This window comes from Ambystoma mexicanum, chromosome 8 (assembly GCF_040938575.1).
Source record: "Ambystoma mexicanum isolate Mex_15411 chromosome 8, UKY_AmexF1_1, whole genome shotgun sequence".
NCBI classification, from domain to species: Eukaryota; Metazoa; Chordata; class Amphibia; order Caudata; family Ambystomatidae; genus Ambystoma; species Ambystoma mexicanum.
Genome location: NC_090929.1, coordinates 1,389,363,756 through 1,389,382,732, shown reverse-complemented (window position 1 = coordinate 1,389,382,732; position 18,977 = coordinate 1,389,363,756). Strand labels below are relative to the sequence as shown.

The following is an 18,977-nucleotide window of genomic DNA, read 5'->3' as shown; positions in this document are numbered from 1 at the left end:
GCACGATAAGCGACCAATAGGAAGCAGTGGCGTTTAAGCTGTTTTTAAAAAAGGGGGGGAAGGAGGCGGCTGATAAAAAGCTGAATTCTGCTATGAGCAGCAGACCATTTGCTGGCACAATCAGGAAAGGTGTTTAATAATGGCTATGAAACAAAACAAGATTGTTTAATTTGCATTTATTTAATGGATTTGGAGCGTTATTTGACTAACTACCACTACTCCCAAGGACTCTGTGGTCTACACACAAAGGAGCTATCCCAAGTGAATAAACAGCAACTAAAACAAAAAAGGCTAATTTTTGAAAACTGCTTCTAGTTGAATTGTCGTAACAACCAGACCATCGCCTTATCTTTTTAAGCAATTCTTTACTTAATATTACACACAATATACTAAAATCTTCTAACCTTAAATTGCAAATTTCATCAGAAAAATCATCAGTTTATGTACATAAGATCCTACATGATTGACCCACGCCAGCATAGTATGCCAAACAAATTGAATATCCGATTATCAAAATATGAAGCCAAATAATGACATCTCGATATTCCTCTGATTTTTGGAGTTATTTGACTAGACATACAGCGTGTACATACAGCATATTCACCATCAGAGCAGCCCATTTTTTGGATTCTTTACATAGATTTTCTTCGGAAGAGCAGAGTTTCCTTTACCCGTGTGTGAGCGGGAAGCAATATGCATATACGGAAGACATCAACATGCGACAAATCACTATGCTGTTCTACAAAACACTTACACGTGAAACATATCACGCTTAAATACGCCAGCAACACAACCTGCATATAGTGATGTCATATCTTTACTTAGACATGTAGAACAATATATAACTGTAGTTCATCATCTTTACATATCATTAAGTTTGCCAGAATTATACATTTGACAAACTATCTTACACGCACATTTTACACTCATTGACAGAGAACAATAATACATTCTCCAGTTTACAAGGGCATTTCTATACATTGTGATGTACACAGGGTTCTTTATATAGACCTGAACCAAGATGGCCGACACATGTACCTGGGGTGCGATGGGGAGGGAGCTGGAAAGAGTAAATGGGGATAGCGTATTATAAAATGATGGAGCAGATCTAAACAGAAATAAATGTCCAGTTTCGTACAGAGTTCAAAGGTCACCATAAATGTCACAAGTGGTTCTTGAGGGCAAACTTGAAGCCAGATAATGATGGACTGTCCTCTGTGCTGGAAATGGGCCGGATTTCCTTGGATCTGGAATCCAGCAAAAATCATCTTCCCAGATTCCTGAAAACCAAAATCCCATGTCACTGTACAACACTTCATTCACAGTGATCAGCTATTTCTAGCACTCCGAAAAGTTTTGAGCTCAGAGTAGCTTGATTTTGTTTAACATTTTAGCTCATTAGATGCAGGGCCGGTGCCAGGAATTTTGCCTCTCTAGGCAAACTGTCAGATTGGCGCCCCTCACTCCAGGTCCTCAATTGTTTCAAGACTGAGAAGTTACTTTTGGAGGGAAGTATGTTTCACCCCGGCCAGGAGAATGGCACAACCCCACCCGCACTCCCCCCTGACAGGCTCCAGCCCTGAAATTTCAAAAGACAATCAAAACAGCCTAAGAAAAGCACACTGACTGTGATTTAAACTACTCCACCATGTCACATAAAGAAGAAACCAAGTCTTCAGTGAATGTCCCAGCCTTATCCCAGGTGTCCTGAACTCACCAACAGAAAAGCAGTGTCCACAAGACTGGCTCGAGTAATAAAACTATCCAGCAAGTACAGGGACTTTGAAAGGGGCTCTATAGACAAAAGACTTGCGACTGCTTTGAAGAAAAGGATGTATGTGACAGCAGACATGCTTGCACGAATCATGCACAGGGGAGGGGCGCTCTGCCCCACCACTCCAGACAAATATAAATTCTTCCAATTTGATGATGCGCCATTTAACATCGTGTTCAAAGTCTAATGAACAATTAAACTTTGTGAGTTGCTACCAGTACTGAGGGACCTGCCCTTCTTTTGTGTCAGCTTCAGGACAGAAGGATTGGCTAACCCTAACTCACACTCTGACTCACTCGCATGGCATGCTCTCTTCCATGCGCACACACGTACACACACATTGGGGCTCATTATATGTTTGGTGTTATCCCGCCAGCAACTCCGGCGGGATACCACCAAACGGAAATATCGTTACCGGCACCTGGTCGGCCAGAATTAACGGCAGTTTACAGGTACCAGCGTAACTAAATTCCCATTCCATAGAGTACCAAAGGACTCCATGGGGGATTGCCGGTATTACCAGCAGCGGTAATACCTGTGCCGGTAATATGAGCTGTTTTTTGCCAGTGGGGTGCCTGCGTTACCTCCAGCTTTTGGCTGGAGGAAAATCAGGCACCCCACCGACAAACTAGTAGTTTGGTGGTGCAGTGAAAGTGTTGTTAATGGAATCACTACCACTTTTTTCCCACACCACCAACCTCATAATGAGGCCCATTCTATCTTGTGTACACAAACATGTATACACTCATTCTCCCTTCCATACACACACATCACACTCACAAACACAAATGCACACCCTTTTTTTCTTTTAATCTTGCCCCATCGCATGCCAACGGTGTATAAAATGCATGCTTTTTTTTAACTACCTAGCCCCACCTGCTGCTGGTGGCCACTTAAACCTCTGATAGGAAATATTGCGTTAGCTAGTGCTTGACAATGCTGGGCAAGTAAGAAGACTTGCAAAAAGCCATCATTAGGAACAGAATTCCTGACCATTCCTTATTGTCTAGCGAAGGTTGTAAAGTGTAGCATGTAATCACCGCCCTCTAAGGCAAATCATATGAACAGGTGAAAAGGAGTGAGTGCGGGGTCCCGCAAACCTATCCAAGTGCATTTAATAAGATATGTAACTGTCAGCGGGTGCATTTCCATTGGAGACTCCTCATTTAGCAAGATACAGGGGAAGCTACAATCAACATCAGCCGAACTGCATACCAGCCGAGTGGCAGTTACAAACCCAGCTGCCAGTGCCAGTCACACAGAAGACCTGTACACGTTGACAGTCTTGTTTGGGTGTATTTTAGGGAAGTTGAGCCCTAACAGTGAGAAGACTCATTTACAGAGGACCTAAAGCAGATGAAAGATTTGCTCAGAAGGCATGTGGGCAACAGAGCAGAGAGAGGTTGAATGTACAAGGGTAAGCATCTCCCTCATGATCACCCAATCATAGATATGAGGCCAAAGTAAGTAACTCCATGGCGCTGCACTGATTTTCCAGTCCTGCATGCTCCACCTTAATCAAAGAAACTAAAATGTGTTCTGGGGTTTTGGACTTGGTTAATGGCAACTGGATGTAAGCAGCATCGAATAGGCTGGAAATGAGCGTCAGCCTTGAATCCACCGGCTCCAATTTCTTCTTTCTCTACTCTATCCCAGTTCGGCTATTGCCGCCCCCGAGACTGAGAGGAAGAGCAATTCCAAAACAAAAGGCCACATCAGCTGCATGTGTGTGTGTCTGAACATCTCGCAGGCAGGGCCGCACACGGCGGCACACGGCGGCAGGCTGCAGCTAGTGCAGGGCGGTCCACGGACAGTCCAGAAGAAGAAGAATATTTGCACAAGCCTCACAAGGGCACGTGTGGTGCTAATGCGCAGGTGCGGCCTGAGGCACTGCGCACAGCACAGCGCCACGCCTACACCCGACCTGAACCTCATGGTGCCTGCTGCGCTGCCTACTGCTGCAGACAGTGCTGAGAGTGCCGCCTTCAAGTAGTAGAGACAAGTCGAGAGAGAGAGAATAATAAAAAATATATGCATACCAAATATATATAAGTGGGTATTGCCTTCAGTGGCATTTTCCACTCTAACGTTTTCCCATTATAGGCAAGTGCCTAACCTTGCCTAGTGGTAGCATCGGCCCTGATTAGATGGGAGCAGACAAAGCGACTAATGTGGCTGATGTCCCTTAAGAAGGGAGAATGTTGGGTGATTAGAAGGGGGGGCAAACATCTTCATGCTGTGTGGAATAAATACTACAAGCAGATGATCATACAGTGAATTGTCTTTGACTGTGTATCTTTACAGAGGCATTTTATTTGGGCTCACAATACTTTGCATGTTGTTAATTGTAGTCTTTCATTGAGCATGGGTATAATGAAGTTACAATCAGACGTTTTTGCTCAACATGTTTGTTACAATTGTTGTATTGTCAGATTAATTCATTACATGAGTTCTGCATGTTTCAAGTCGTTGCTATAAAATGAGTGTTATTTTAGCCCTTTGTTTTTCCACCTTTTACAAGCATCTCACGTGCCTGCCATGACTCCAACCCTGGCCCCGCCCCACTATCCCACCACTGGTTATATTCCCAGCACTGACTGTCCCTTATTCCTGGGGGAAAGGTGTTCCAATGGTGAGAAGCAAGGCGGGTGAAGGAGTGAGGAGTGGCACTGGGTTGACTGGGAACATAACGGATGTGGAGTGCATGTGAGCAAAGGATGCAAGGGGGTAAGTAGCAGGAGAAGCATCAACCAGGTAGAGAGAAGTTTCGAAGAGAGAATCATTGATCATAGAATTGTCAAAATCCATATTAATTTTTCAATTTTGGAGCAAACTGAGATGTCTGATCTGAGATGTTCACAGAGGACAAATTGAGCCTAAATGCCTGCGATAATGTTGCGAGGACGCATAATAGGAGAATCCTGCAAATAGCGTTAGAAGGTAAATTAAAATTAAGGATCACACAGTATCAGAAGTTATGTCATGTGGTTTGCATTATTTGTGTACCAGCCACTAAAGCAGCATGGTCCATGACACAGAATGGTAAAGCATCAGAATATCTGAAATGTGCAATGAGATTGCAGGAACACAGACACCTCACCTGTCACACACTTAAGAGGAATCCACAAGCGTGTTTCAGGCAGCCCAGTGTTTGGCACACAACTGAAAGTAGAAGTAAAGCATGAAGAAGAGGGTGTCTCGAAGGCCAGGTGGGATGCCCCACGACTGGACACAGAAGCTGTAGTTTATAATCTTTATTTCCATGAGAAAAAAAGAGTCAAAACAAAAGTAAAAATAGCAAATGGTTTAGTCTCAGTGCCAATTAAAGAAACATTCTCACCCTTGGGTGCTAAGTCCTTTTCCACCCCGGCTGGTGGCCAAACCTTGTGTGCCAACTCCTTTGCCCACAGCTATCTAACACCAAGTGCTTCCACACATCCAGGGTTGAGTCTGTTTCCTGAAGTCCCACTGTGAGGTGTAGCTGTGCTGTCCCAAGCAGTTGTACATACAAATCAAGCTTCTCTAGGGGTTTGAGTTTGAGCCAGGAGTTCTCACTACCAGTCTCTGGTCCCCAGGTCCACTCCCCAGACTCAAGGGTGTGCCCCCTCGACCTGCTTTCTTCTCACTTCCTCTGCACTCCTGCTCTGTTTTTCGGGTCTGGGCCTAATTCCTCATCCTTGTGTCTTCTCTGCGTGCCTTGAGCCAAACCAGACTCCATGTTCCGTCCGGCTCCGAGTACATTTTTCCCACATACTCCAGCTATTATAACCACCTACTTGAGTCCACCTCCTCCTTTTGACATTATCACTTCTTCCAGACTCTGGCCCCTCCTCAAGTATTTGCTAAAGGGCTTTGCCATTTCCACCTGATGTTACCATCTCCTACATACTCTACCCATCTCCTCAAATGATGGTCACCTCCTTCACATCTTCCCACCTCTTCCTGATGTTACTGCCTCTTCTAGACTCTAAGCACCTCTTCCTAGTTTGATGACCCCCTGCTCCTCCTGATGTTGCCACCTCCTCCTAGTATGATCACCTCTTCCAGATATTCAGCACCTCCCCTAGATTCTCACCATCACTCCTGGGACCTTGTGGGTAAGACCGGATTTCAACGCAAGGGAATCCTTTTCCTCTAGTGTGGCACAGTGAGCTACACTTTGATTGTGGTGGTAGAGCATGAGTGGGCACCATACGACAGAATATGGTATTGGCTGGTTGGTTCTCCAGCAGGAGGTCTCTCACACCTTTAGAAAATGTAGCTATGAAGGAAGGTAGTGCATCTGGGGTCTGAGAACGATAAAGTGAATTCCAGAGATCCTATACAGTTCCTTCCATTCAAATCCCCCCCAGAAGACCAGTTTGTATTCTAGCCACTCCGAAGCAACCATCTCTTTTTGGATCTGATAAGAGTCCATCCCCTCTCTTATCATGTTAAATCTGCCCATAGACAGCTAAATCTGTTTAGTGATCTCATAAATGCAGTACAGGCATACAGCAGTAGTGTTGGCACTGTTTGTTACATACTATCGTATCATTTTTTGGGAGGGCTTATGCCATTTTGTTTATGTTCATCCTGCAGTGTCGGCCAGAGGCAGCTTCTCTGTCTAGCGCGGGCCTTGCTTCGGAAATCAAAAATCCTGATCCTGGATGAGGCGACGGCGGCAGTGGATCTGGAAACGGACAATTTGATCCAGACAACCATCCGCAATGAGTTTGCCGACTGCACCGTTCTGACAATCGCACACCGGCTCCACACCATCATGGACAGCAACAGGTAAGAGCCAAAATACAACCAAACTGAATGGTTTCCCTATCACTCATACAATGGAAACATCCACCCTGTAGTCTCTAAATTCACAAGCTCTACATGTCAAGCAAATCTTGCACCAGTGCCCAGCAGTAATCTGACCTTTCACATATTTCTTTCTTCTGGTTTCCAGGGTCATGGTGTTAGATGCAGGCAGAATTGTGGAATTTGACGAGCCAAAAGAACTTCTCAGGCAACAGAAACACTTCTACTCCATGGCCAAGGATGCAGGCATTACCAACACAGAAGAAGACACAATGTTGTAGGCAGGTGGTTCCAATGAAGAGAGAATTGAGCCATGCACTGGAATATTTTCCCTAAGCACCAGTGATGAGAGATGCTCATACACCTGGCACAGAAGTGAATGTCTCTGCCACCAACTAAGTGGGTTTCAGAACATCTTCTGCTTTCTTCCGTGCATCGAGGATGCTGGTGCCCCTTGCGCAAGGAGAGGGTGTAGTTTGCAAGACGATAATGAAGGTCTCCTCAAACATGACATTCATGTTCATCATTCCTTGCAAGCATATGAGGCACGGGGGTAAATTTGAACAATAGTGCATCTATTTTTAATCACTTGAGTCAAGCTTCTACATTCCAGTAGATATGTTATTCTAGAATTAATTAAATACAAAATCACCCAATCTATAAGGGTGGAGTCAAAGCAACCTTCTCTGACTAGATCATGAAAACTGGTCCTAGTCTGAGCCTGTGCAACGACACCGTGCCAAAGCAGGTCAGACCTGCTTCAGGAGGTAGGCAATCAGTAGGTGGCACCGCTGCCCAAGACTGCAAGAGTTCATTAAATAGGAGGGAAATGCCACATCTCCAATGTATTTAGAATGGTGTGATTAAAGGACTAAAATGTAGACGAAGAATGAGTGAAGCCCTCCCCCCAATGCCTGGAACCAACTCATGATCCTGTATGGATGGCAGTATGGATGCTACTTGCACTGCGTGGCCAAGTTCACGAAGGAGCCCTAGGTGGCACGTATAAGCTACATGAAAACCAAATGTTGGCATTAAAGGGCATGTCTAACTGAATTCTTGGATACACAATAATGTATCATCGCTGTGCTCAGCGTTGTCTGAAATGTATGAGCACGCTCCTCAGGCTTCTTCCGCGTTCACCTTGGTGCTGATGTTGGACGCTAGTTGGCCACGCACTGTTTTTGGACCTTGTCACAGAGCCGATAGCTATTTGGACAGTATGCCTCCTAGCCTGATTTTCATAGGACAGCATTACCTCTGGGATCATAGCACACCCTCAAACAATGTCCACCTAATGTGAACATCACACAAGATGAAATATGATTTAAAAAGGAAATCCACATCCTATTCGCTGTCCTATTCCGACGTGGACAGATATATTTTTGTGAATCTTTCAAGGAGGCTACATCTGGAGCGCCTCTCACCCCAACTAAGGACTTTGTTTAGGTTTTTTGCCAATCTGGGGACGTTCTTCTGAATTACCACTGAACTTAAAGTAACATAACTATAAGTTGCCATGCTACACATTAAACCTAGAAAGGACTAGGAATGCCATCATTCACATTTCACATCTGAATAAAAGCTATTTAAAATACGTTTGTCTGTGTTCATGTCAATTTGCATAGTGATCACAAGGTCCAAAATGTCCCATGAGTGAAAGTTCAATTGCTGGCTTATTGCAGTAAAAAGGAGTGAGACTATCACAGCACCGTAAACAGTGTGTACGCCCAGAGAGCCATCACTTCATGGTGTCCAGATTTACACAGCCAGAGACCTCTCAGTGTTGGGCTAAGCACTCTGCCTTTATGTTTATCCCCAGTGATTCAGTAATCCGAGCATATGCACCATTCCATGTTAACAATAATATAGAGGGCACAACAAAACTCCCGTCTCAAAATTTAGAAATTTAAAAAATGCATCTCTTATTTGAAATGCCACAAGCAGACTTTGAGGGAGAGCTAGACATATACTACATCAGATTTATATAACTCATCATACTGAAGTTATTAAATCAGTGGCTATACAACGTCAAACACTGCACAGCAATGGATTTTAGAGAATATTATTTGTGGTTTCAGTATATACCAGCGATATAAAATAATTGTTCTATGTATCTGTCAGGATTCGCCCCTGGAGGTTATGGAGTACATGGCAAATCTAACTTGATTCAACTCCCATTCAGGTCTAGTCCTCACTCAAGATGGCGGCCTTTCCTTTAAATCAGGACCACGCCCCTTTCTCAGCGCGTTGTATCTGTTTCTTCACAGCTGACTTCAACGCTGCTGCACTTTTGGCAGAGTTTTTGCCTTCCTTTGGATCCTTCCTGGTCGCCTGCATTTCTTCCTGAATTCCTCTGCGTTCTGCTGTGCTTGCTCCCATTGTTCGTTATTTCCTTTCTTCCGTCTCAGTTTATCTATCGCTGTCTCCCCCTATGTTCCGCCTGTGTCCTAGCATTCATTATTTTCTTTCCTCCTTAACCCTACGCTGTCTTGTGTAATACACTCTTGTGGTGTCATTGGCTCATTTAGCCGTTCTGATTTCGTTTATCCCTTCGCGGTTGCGGTATTGCTTTTCCTTTCCCCGCGCTGCGGCTCTTGGTCTCTGTGCGCGGTCGCAGAGCTGCTTTCACTTTAACTGCGGCCGCGGCTTGGTCGCCCTCACTCCCACCAGTTTCAACTGTTTACCAGGTATGTGGGACTCTGCTATTACCTCCTAGTCTGACTTATTCTCTCTCCCTTTTACCTCTCTGTTCTTACGTTCTCTTCTTGGAGCCTCTTCTATGCCTTATATTTCCAGACATCTGTAAAAGGACTACTCTCCCGGATTCTACTGAATATCAGGCATCCCGTTTACGAACTGCTTCTAGACTGTCACGTACTTCAGAGGACTGATCACCCTTCCAATACCTAAGCCTTCTGCAACTTCCGGCAGATCCAGCCCAAGGAAAGGATATTGTCTGCACTACCAGGGTTTTTTACACCTATCAGGCTTTTTCCCTGTGATTCTGGGGTTTGGCTCCTCGGGGTTCCCTTTAGACAGGTTCCCACTCCTGTCAAGGTGGCCTCTGAGGAAGCCAGGACTTATTTACACAACAAGAAGAAGAAACCTTATCAAACGAGGTTGACTACTGAACCCAAGATATCCCAAAGAAGCCGACCCCAGAAGCCAAGGACAGTTCATCAGAAGGCTCAGGTGAGGAGGAGGTTGGGAAGGAAGGGACCTCACCTGGCAGTCCTGACAGAATACAACACCCGCAGATCCCATGGCGTCCTTGGAGCAGTATCAGGAGCTGGTGGCGGCAATGCAGAACCTCACGGTGGAAGTACAAGCACTGAGAACGTAGCCCTAAAACAGCAGGTGGTCCTGCATAGAGATGACCGAGGTGATTTACCCCCTATGGCCTTATAATTTGGGAAATACGATGGGCATCCTGGGGGGTCTCAAGGAGTTTCTAGACACTTGTCAGGTATATTTCACTTTTCGACCCCACACCTATGAGTCTTCCCGGTCCAGAGTGGGATTCATCATTGCTAACCTAATTGGTAATGCATTAGCTTGGGCCACCCCGTTGGTGACTAGCAATGACCCAGCATTGCACGATTTTGATCGCTTCATAAATTTGTTCAAGGAGTGATTTGATCGACCTGAGGTATTTTATACATTCTTTGAAGCAATATTGGATGTGAAACAAGGAACCACTGATGTGCAGCCTTACCTCTCCCGATTCTTAAGATTAGCCACAAAGGCTGACTGGCCAGACTCAGCTAAGCAGACCATTTTCAGGAGAGGTCTTCATGACGATATCAAGGATGAGTTAGCTCGGATCGCTCGACCTTCATCATTTCAGGAACTCACGACTATCGCATTACAGATTGAATTCCGCTTAAATGAACGTAGGACTGAAAGGAGAAGACCTCGTCCTTTACCTACAGCAGCACCCCCTTCTCAACCGCCCCGAGAGAACGCCAGAGGCGATTAACCCATGCAGATCGGAACAACCCAGGGTCCTCTAACACCAGAGGAACGAAGGAGACTCCGTGAAGCTGGCCTCTATATGTACTGTGGTTCATCTAAGCACCTCCTTTGAAATTGTCCAGAGGTGCCTCCTTGGCAGAAGGAACACGCCAGCCCCCGAACCTATGCAAGGGAAGTATTGGGGGAACAAGCTACAGCCCTTGCTACAACACAAGACCAATAGAAGAAGGAAATGACAACAGGCTAATGGTTTTTAAGGTACAGATATGGGTATCTGGTCCTGAACCCATAGAGGTATTGCCAATGTTGGACTGTGGGGCTACAGGCAATTTCCTTGACATCGACTGGGCCCGTGAAAACCATGTTCCCGAACGCCTCAAACAAAGACCCATTCCGGTAGAAGAGGTGGCTGGAACTCCATTATCCTCAGGTCCCATAGTCAAAGAGTCTGTTCCCTTATGAATAAAGATGGGTGAGCATACAGAAGACATGGTATTCGATATGATTAGGGCGGCTCACTTTCCGTTGGTCATCGGTATTCCTTGGCTTCGAAAGCATAACCCTTCGATTGACTGGGCCACAAACAAGGTGAGCTTTAATTCAGCCTATTGTCAAACACATTGTATGGAAGTTCCCATCATCAAGATCAAGATCTGGAAGGAAGGGATATCCCGGAGAAGAGGACGGTGTCTTCCATTCCTCTTCAGTACCAGGAATTTGCTGAAGTATTCAAGGACACGTTGCCCAGAAGACTCCCTCCTCACAGGCCTGAAGATTGCACCATCAACCTAACTCCTTCGGCACAGGTTTCTTTTGGCCGTATGTACCCTTTATCGTTGCCAGAAAAAGAAGCTTTGAGGGAATATTTAGATGCCCACCTCCAGAACGGTTTGATCATCGTATGGAGCAGCACTGTTCTTTATACCAAAGAAAGATTCCGCAGAACTCAGGCCCTGCATTGATTATCGCCCTGCATTGATTATCAGGGGCTCAACCAGGTAACCGTCCGAGACCGCTATCCCATGCCTTTGATAAGGGACGTTTTGGAAGCAGTCCAAGGAGCACAATATTTCACCAAGTTGGACATCAGGGGTGCTTACCATTTCCTGAGGAACCGCAAGGGTGATGAATGGAAGACGGCCTTTCAGACGCCTTTGAGTCTCTTTGAATATAAGGTGATGCCTTTTGGGCTGGTCAATGCCCCCGCCATTTTTCAGCGATTTATGGACAGGATACTTTTGGATTTATTGTTCATTTCTGTAGTGGTCTATTTGGACGACATCTTGGTGTACTCCCGTAGCCTTCTGGAACATAGAAACCAGGTCATTGAAGTGTTGTCCCACTTGCAGGCAAACCATTTACTAGTCAAACCCGAAAAGTGCACCTTCAAAGCCAGATCGGTGTACTTATTTTGGATTTATCCTCTCCAGTGAAGGTGTACAGATGGATCCCAGTAAAATCCAGGCCATTCAAGATTGGAAGGGACCCCAAATATCAAGGAGATTCAGAGGTTCCTAGGGTTGGCCAACTTTTATAGACAATTCATCCCAAATTTCTGCAGAATAGTACAACCCATCACCCATCTTCTCAAGAAGGGCATCAAGTTCGCGTTTGGTCAGGACCAAAAAGAAGCATTTCTCTGCCTAAAGGATCATTTCTCAACGGCTCCCATCTTAGTACAGCCAGATCAAGACAGACCATTCACCCTTGAGACTGATGCCTCTGCTGGGGCGGTGGGAGCAGTATTGTTGCAAAGGACCGAAGACGAATATGAACATCAAGTCGCTTATTATTCAAAGACATTGACCAGTAGTGAACAGAACTACTCCATCCGCGAGAAGGAACTATTGGCCATGAAACTGGCATGCCAAGAATGGCACCATCTGTTACAAGGGGCTAATCATAAGTTCCTTATTTGCACTGACCACCGAAACCTAAAGGTTCTTCAACAAATGGAATGCACCAACGCTCGCCATGCCCGTTGAGCTTATTTTTTCTTACAGTTTGATTTCTCGCTTACCTACATGCCAGGAACTGAAAATCAGGTTGCCGATGCTCTATCCCAAAGTCAAGGAGAAGAGTCAACCAAGCTGCAGGGTCATGAACTAGTGCTTCCTGGGTACAAAGAGTAGCTATGGTGGTTCCTTTTTTGCAAGACCTCTTAGCTCAATACCAACAGGAGAAAGAACGTCCCTGTTCGGTCACTCAAGACCAGAATGGCCTATACTACCATGAGAAGGCCCTCTATATTCCTTCTAAGACCCTTTAGATCCATATTCTCAGATGGTGCCATGATGCTCCACTGTCTGGTCATCCCAGCATACGCAAGACCCAGGATCTCTTACGCCGTCAATTCTGGTGGCCCACTCTCCTTCAAGATGTAGTCAGATACGTCTCATTGTGTCCGATCTGCACCCGCAGCAAGAACTCCACAGGTAGACCGATCAGCCTGCTACAACAGCCCAAGATACCAGGAAGAGTGTGGGAACACATTTCTACTGATTTCATAGTGGAATTACCTATCTCCCAGGGTATGAATACCATCATGGTAATAATCGATTCCTTCAGTAAATTGGCACATTTTTCTGCCATTTCCCACCTGCCTTCTGCTCCAGAGACGGCTGCAATTTTCCTAAGGGATGTATTTCAGTTACACGGCTTACCAAAAACCATAATCTCGGACAGAGGGTCTCAGTAGACCTTTAAGTTCTGGTCAACCTTATGCCAGCAGTTGGGTATTGACAGAGCATCATCATCGGGCTACCATCCGCAAAGCAACGGTCAGACCGAGAGGCTTAACTCCAGCCTCGAACAGTAACTCAGGTGTTTTTGCAGCAATAAGCAAGATGAACGGGTCTCCTTGCTCCCTCAAGCAGAATTCGCCTACAATAATGCTCTTCATACATCCATCCAGATGAGTCCATTCTTCTGTACATATGGATACCATCCAAAACCCTTGCCATGGATAGGAACACCTTCCACCAGTGCGCCTGCCATTGACAAACTTTTGGCTGAGCTACTAGAGGTTCAGAAGACGGCTAAGAAGGCGCTGGAGACCAGCAGACAGATGCATAAGAGGTGGGCCGACCAGAAGAGAACAACTAACCCTGACTGGAAACCCAACTAGTTAGTCTGGTTGTCTACGAAGTTTCTGCCTAGATGGGTTCATACAGGCAAATTTGCACCTCGTTTCATAGGACCCTTCCCCATTGTCTCCCAGATCAATCCCGTAGCCTACCGGCTTAAGCTACCTGACAAACTTCAGAGGATACATCCGGTCTTCCATACCTCGTTGCTCAAGGAATTCAAGACAGACCCTTATTCACAGAAGACTTCGAGTCAGTGTCCTCCCAACCCACCTGATCAGGAGGAGTACGAAGTGGCATATCTGGTGGATTCCCGCTACCGTAAGGGTCAGATTCAGTTTCTGGTTCTCAAGAAGAAAGAACATGGGAACCCAGGAGTCACCTCCATGCCCTTAGACTTGTCAAGCGTTTTTATCAACTACATCCAGGGAAACCCAGAGGGCCCCCAAAAAGGAAGGGCTATACTGTCAGGATTCACCCCTGGAGGTTATGGAGTGCATGGCAACACTAACTTGATTCAGTTCCCATTCAGGTCTAGTCCTCACTCAAGGTGGCAGCCTTTCTTTTAAATCAGGACCACGCCCCTTTCTCAGCGCGTTGTATCTGTTTCTTCACAGCTGACTTCATCGCTGCTGCACTTTTGGCAGAGTTTTTGCCCTCTTTCGATCCTTCCTGGTCGCCTGCATTTCTTCCTGAATTCCTCTGCGTTCTGCTGTGCTTGCTCCCATTGTTCGTTATTTCCTTTCTTCCGTCTCAGTTTATCTATCGCTGTCTTCCCCCTATGTTTCGCCTGTGTCCTAGCATTCATTATTTTCTTTCCTCCTTAACCCTACGCTGTCTTGTGTAATGCACTCTAGTGGTGTCATCGGCTTATTTAGCCGTTCTGATTTCCTTTTTCCCTTTGCGATTGCGGTATTGCTTTTACTTTCCCCGCGCGCGGTCGCAGAGCTGCTTTCACTTTAACTGCGGCCGTGGCTTGGTCGCCCTCACTCCCCCCGGTTTCAACTGTTTACCAGGTCTGTGGTCCTCTGCTACTACATCCTAGTCTGACTTATTCTCTCTCCCTTTTACCTCTCTGTTCTTACGTTCTCTTCTTGGAGCCTCTTCTATGCCTCATATTTCCAGACATTTGTAAAATGACTACTCTCCCGGATTCTACTGAATATCAGGCAACCTGTCTATGAACTGCCTCTAAACTGTCACGTACTTCAGAGGACTGATCACCCTTCCAATACCTAAGCCTTCTGCAACTTCCGGCAGATCCAGCCCAAGGAAAGGATATTGTCTGCACTACCAGGGTTTTTTCCACCTATCAGGCTTTTTCCCTGTGATTCTGGGGTTTGGCTCCTCGGGGTTCCCTTTAGACAGGTTCCCACTCCTGTCAAGGTGGCCTCTGAGGAAGCCAGGACTTATTTACACGACAAGAAGAAGAAACCTTATCAAACGAGGTTGACTACTGAACCCAAGAAATCCCGAAGAAAGCCGACCCCAGAAGCCAAGGACAGTTCATCAGAAGGCTCAGGTGAGGAGGTTGGGAAGGAAGGGACCTCACCTGGCAGTCCTGACAGTATCATCTTCTTGTCTCCTAATGGTTTCTTAACTGATTCACCCATCATGGTAAAACAGCGTAAGCGCGGTCCTAAAACATAAAACATGTTGACACTTTATGTTTCGCCCTTATCTCAGGTAAGCATATTTATATGCTATGGACACTGTATTTGTAACATACTTGTCCTGATGAAGGCCACTTAATTTACAAAAAGCATGCTCCGTTTTCACATGTCTCAAACTGAGACAAATCAGGAGATTCTTATTCCTGTCAAAAATATCTATTGTAGAAAAATACACATATTAAAATCAGCACAGAATAGAACACAGGCACTGACTCCATTTTGCAGTCAAGCACCTTATATATATTTCCACAGTTTGAATCTGCAACGTCATTGCACCATTTAAATGGCATATGCGTTCCAAAGCAGGATATTTCTAGATACAATATAATATTAACTTGTCCTGTATCACAGTAAATGGATCAATTAACACAATAAGTAGAACGTATCAATGCATCCAATCCGAAATGCGACCTATCATTCAGAATCCAATATTAATGCATGAAATAATTGTGTTAGTAAAAATACATAGAATAACATTTATAAATATTTGACACCATTACAAACGCAACTCATTACAAAGAACTCATCATCCTTAAGACATGTCAAATACTCTTAATGGACCGGCATGCCGCACCATGTATGTTTCTATCCTCAATCCTGTGTGTGCAATTACAAAAGAGATGGTGTCCCTCTGAGATATTATGATCATTTGGGAAAAGGGAATTCATTCTCATATATAACCTTGATTCTGCCCAGTGCAGTTGCAATTCCTTATTCCCAACTCCTGGTTTTCATTCTATTATTAAAAGATCATAATTCCCATCATGGGATTCATTAAGGTGTACTGCCATTTGAAATCTCCAGCCCCCATTTTAAATCACTCGGTTTGCATGTTCTTGAATTTTTTATTTAATTTTTCAGATTGGGATTCCTACATATTGTTTGCCACAAGGACAAATCGCAGTATGCAGAGAAAGAGCAGTGTAACGATTCCAAAATGGACTGATGGACTGATCTTCCATTGATAATCTCTTTGGTTATTTCCACACTAACAAACCTTTGTTTATTCCAAATTTGCAGAATGAACCTTTACCAAATAAATAAAACTCTTTGTATCCGAGTTCAACCAGCATCTTGGTTTGGGTTGCCTTCGATCCTCATAAAAACAGAACATATTCAATGTTTTTTACCATACGAATCCCTGAGGGAAAAATGAGAACAAAAACATTGACCTCACTCTTCAACGCCGACAACTTCAGTTGCTTACTCCTGAGGAGTATCTCGACATTATTAACCTTATTATTGCCAAGGTCTTAATCACAGGCAGAATCCTCTGTGTGATTTCACATAATCTCTGTAATGTAACAGACTCCTGCTGCACTTAATGTTTTTCTACAAAGGAGAATGCAAAACACGAGGTTCTCTAATCAGTGTTTCGTCTTTCATAATTAACACTGTTTAACAAAAAGAAGTGCCCTACCTCAGTGTGTTAAAATGCAGTGCTGTCTAGCTCCACCCCTTTGGAGTAGAAAATATGCTAATTGCACCAAATTTACACAAAAGTGACGGCATACTTTTTATCAAGCATGTTTTTGATTCAGTCTCGTCACAACCCCTATTGATGTCATTTATTTCATATTTGGGACTTTGCTGAACAAAATCATATCGCCCATAGTGTTATTCTTTGCACGCCAATCTCACATCCATTGGTTATATTGCAATGTGATTGAATACCCGTAATTCCGTTTTTCGTAAATACCCCAGTGCACAGACCACACATTCAATCTCTGGCCATATTCGATATTGTTCCTACCAGGCGCATCACAATCCAAGTTCAGACCTTAGCGTATCACTAACATTTTGATACAGAGCATTCCAAAAGCTCCATGCACTTCCTGGTTAACATCCAAGAGCAGGAAGAGACCACACATCTGCTAAACAAACCAACTCTTTATTGATTTATAGTGCATTTGTAAGGTGCTTCTACATCAAGAAATTGTGTTTCAAAGCGCCCACAGGGCAAAGGTGAGGGAACATGGGAACAAAGGCAGATAGACTACACTGATGAAAAGGAAACGGGTGGTCCTACTAGACCTTGTGAGCATTCACAATGTGCAAGTGCAGGGAGCGAGAGAAGGGACAGGAAGGGGGTAAGTTCTAGGAGTTCCACAGAAGGAAGTGCCAAGGAGTCCGTTGTGTGGAACAGTAAGTGCCTGGCAGAGATCGCTTGGTGCAGAGTGATCACATGCCAATAATAAGTGCAAGCCTGTGAGAACACAAGCCAGTGGGTTTCCGAAGGCAAGTGCTGAGATGGGGCGGAAATCTGAGGGCGAATGGGTGAAAAGGCTGGGACACGGAAGGGCACATAAACCTTAGCATAGTGAGGATATTGCTTGATGAAGCCCAGAGGGCGGAACTGTTGGCCAAGCAGTTGGCAACATGTCTTGCTTATAGACAGCATTGTTCCTGTATATAGAATTCAGAACAAGCGGACACGAATTTTGGTTTTCAACCAATTTTATTTTGACCACACTGCTACGAACGCACAAAATAAGAAAAAGTAAATGCATAGTTGTATGGCTTTGAATACATTCTTTTGACGAGTATCGTTGTGTCATAGCTTTATTTGGGACTTGCATCCAGAGAAACGTTTGTCAATAGTTTATGTTTGAGCTCCGATCCCTGCGCTAGTATGGTTGTGGATTCTGTAGTTTCTCCTGCTGCCGTTCCAGGGTTCCTGCGGGACAGTGCTCCCAAAGTCCTGTTTAAATAGGCGCTGTATATAGTGGTTTTCACTCATTGTGCTGATGCCTCCATGGTGGGCAAATGATGAGTTTTGAAACCGTTTGGTGTGCGTAGTATTGGTTCTAACGGGCAGGCGGTTGCTGTGCCTCCTTCAACGAGGTGACACCACACTGGATCCACGGGTAAGTAATGGAGATAGTAATAGCAATTCATTTGTTTTGATATCAAAGACCATAACATTCACATGAGTACATTTCAACACTATAAAACGCATGAAAAGAACACTATCATACATAATATCATAAACACAGCAATATACATTCTATACAAAAAACTTGAAGCCAATGTATTTCCTTCTTATTCGCAGTGTTTTTCCCTCTTAATCGCAATGCTTTTCCAGTGCGTTTTCCTTCTTATTCGCTGTACTTTTCCTGTGCTTTTCGTCATTATCCGCCATGCTTTTCATGTGCTATTCCTTCTTATTCGCTGTGCTATTCCTGTGCATTTCCTTGTTATTCGCCATGCTGTTACTTTGCTTTTCCCCTCTTATATTCGCCATGCTTTTCCCATGCTTTTTGTTATTATTCGCCATGCTTTTCCCGTGCTGTTCTTTCTTATTCACCATGCCTTTCCCATGCATTTCCTTCTTATTCGTCATGGTGTTCCCGTGCTTTTCCCTCTTATTCGCCATGCTTTTCCCGTGCTATTCCTTCTTATTCGCCATGCTTTTCCCGTGCTTTTCCTTCTTATTCGCCGTGCTTTTCCTTCATATTCACCATACTTTTCCTTCTTATTTGCCATACTTTTCCTTCTTTTTCACCATACTTTTCCCATGCATTTCCTTCTTATACGCCATACTTTTCTTTCTTATTCACCATACTTTTCCCATGCTTTTACTTCTTGTTCGCAATGCTTTTATTTTTTATTCGCTGTGCTTTTCCTTTTTATTCGCAATGCTTTTCCCATGCATTTCCTTCTTATTCGCCA

At 44.6% G+C, this 18,977-nt stretch overlaps 1 protein-coding gene across 1 annotated transcript in view; it reads left to right on the top strand.

Moving 5' to 3' along the window:
• The window catches only part of ABCC2 (ATP binding cassette subfamily C member 2), a 467,216-nt gene extending 459,051 nt beyond the window's left edge, over window positions 1-8,165 (top strand). Inside the window, exons 31-32 of the mRNA XM_069611520.1 lie at window positions 6,356-6,550; window positions 6,717-8,165. Of these exons, the coding sequence (XP_069467621.1) occupies window positions 6,356-6,550; window positions 6,717-6,849 (328 nt within the window). The 3' untranslated portion in view covers window positions 6,850-8,165. The remainder of the gene's footprint in view (window positions 1-6,355; window positions 6,551-6,716) is intronic.
• The last annotated feature ends 10,812 nt before the right edge of the window (window positions 8,166-18,977 follow it).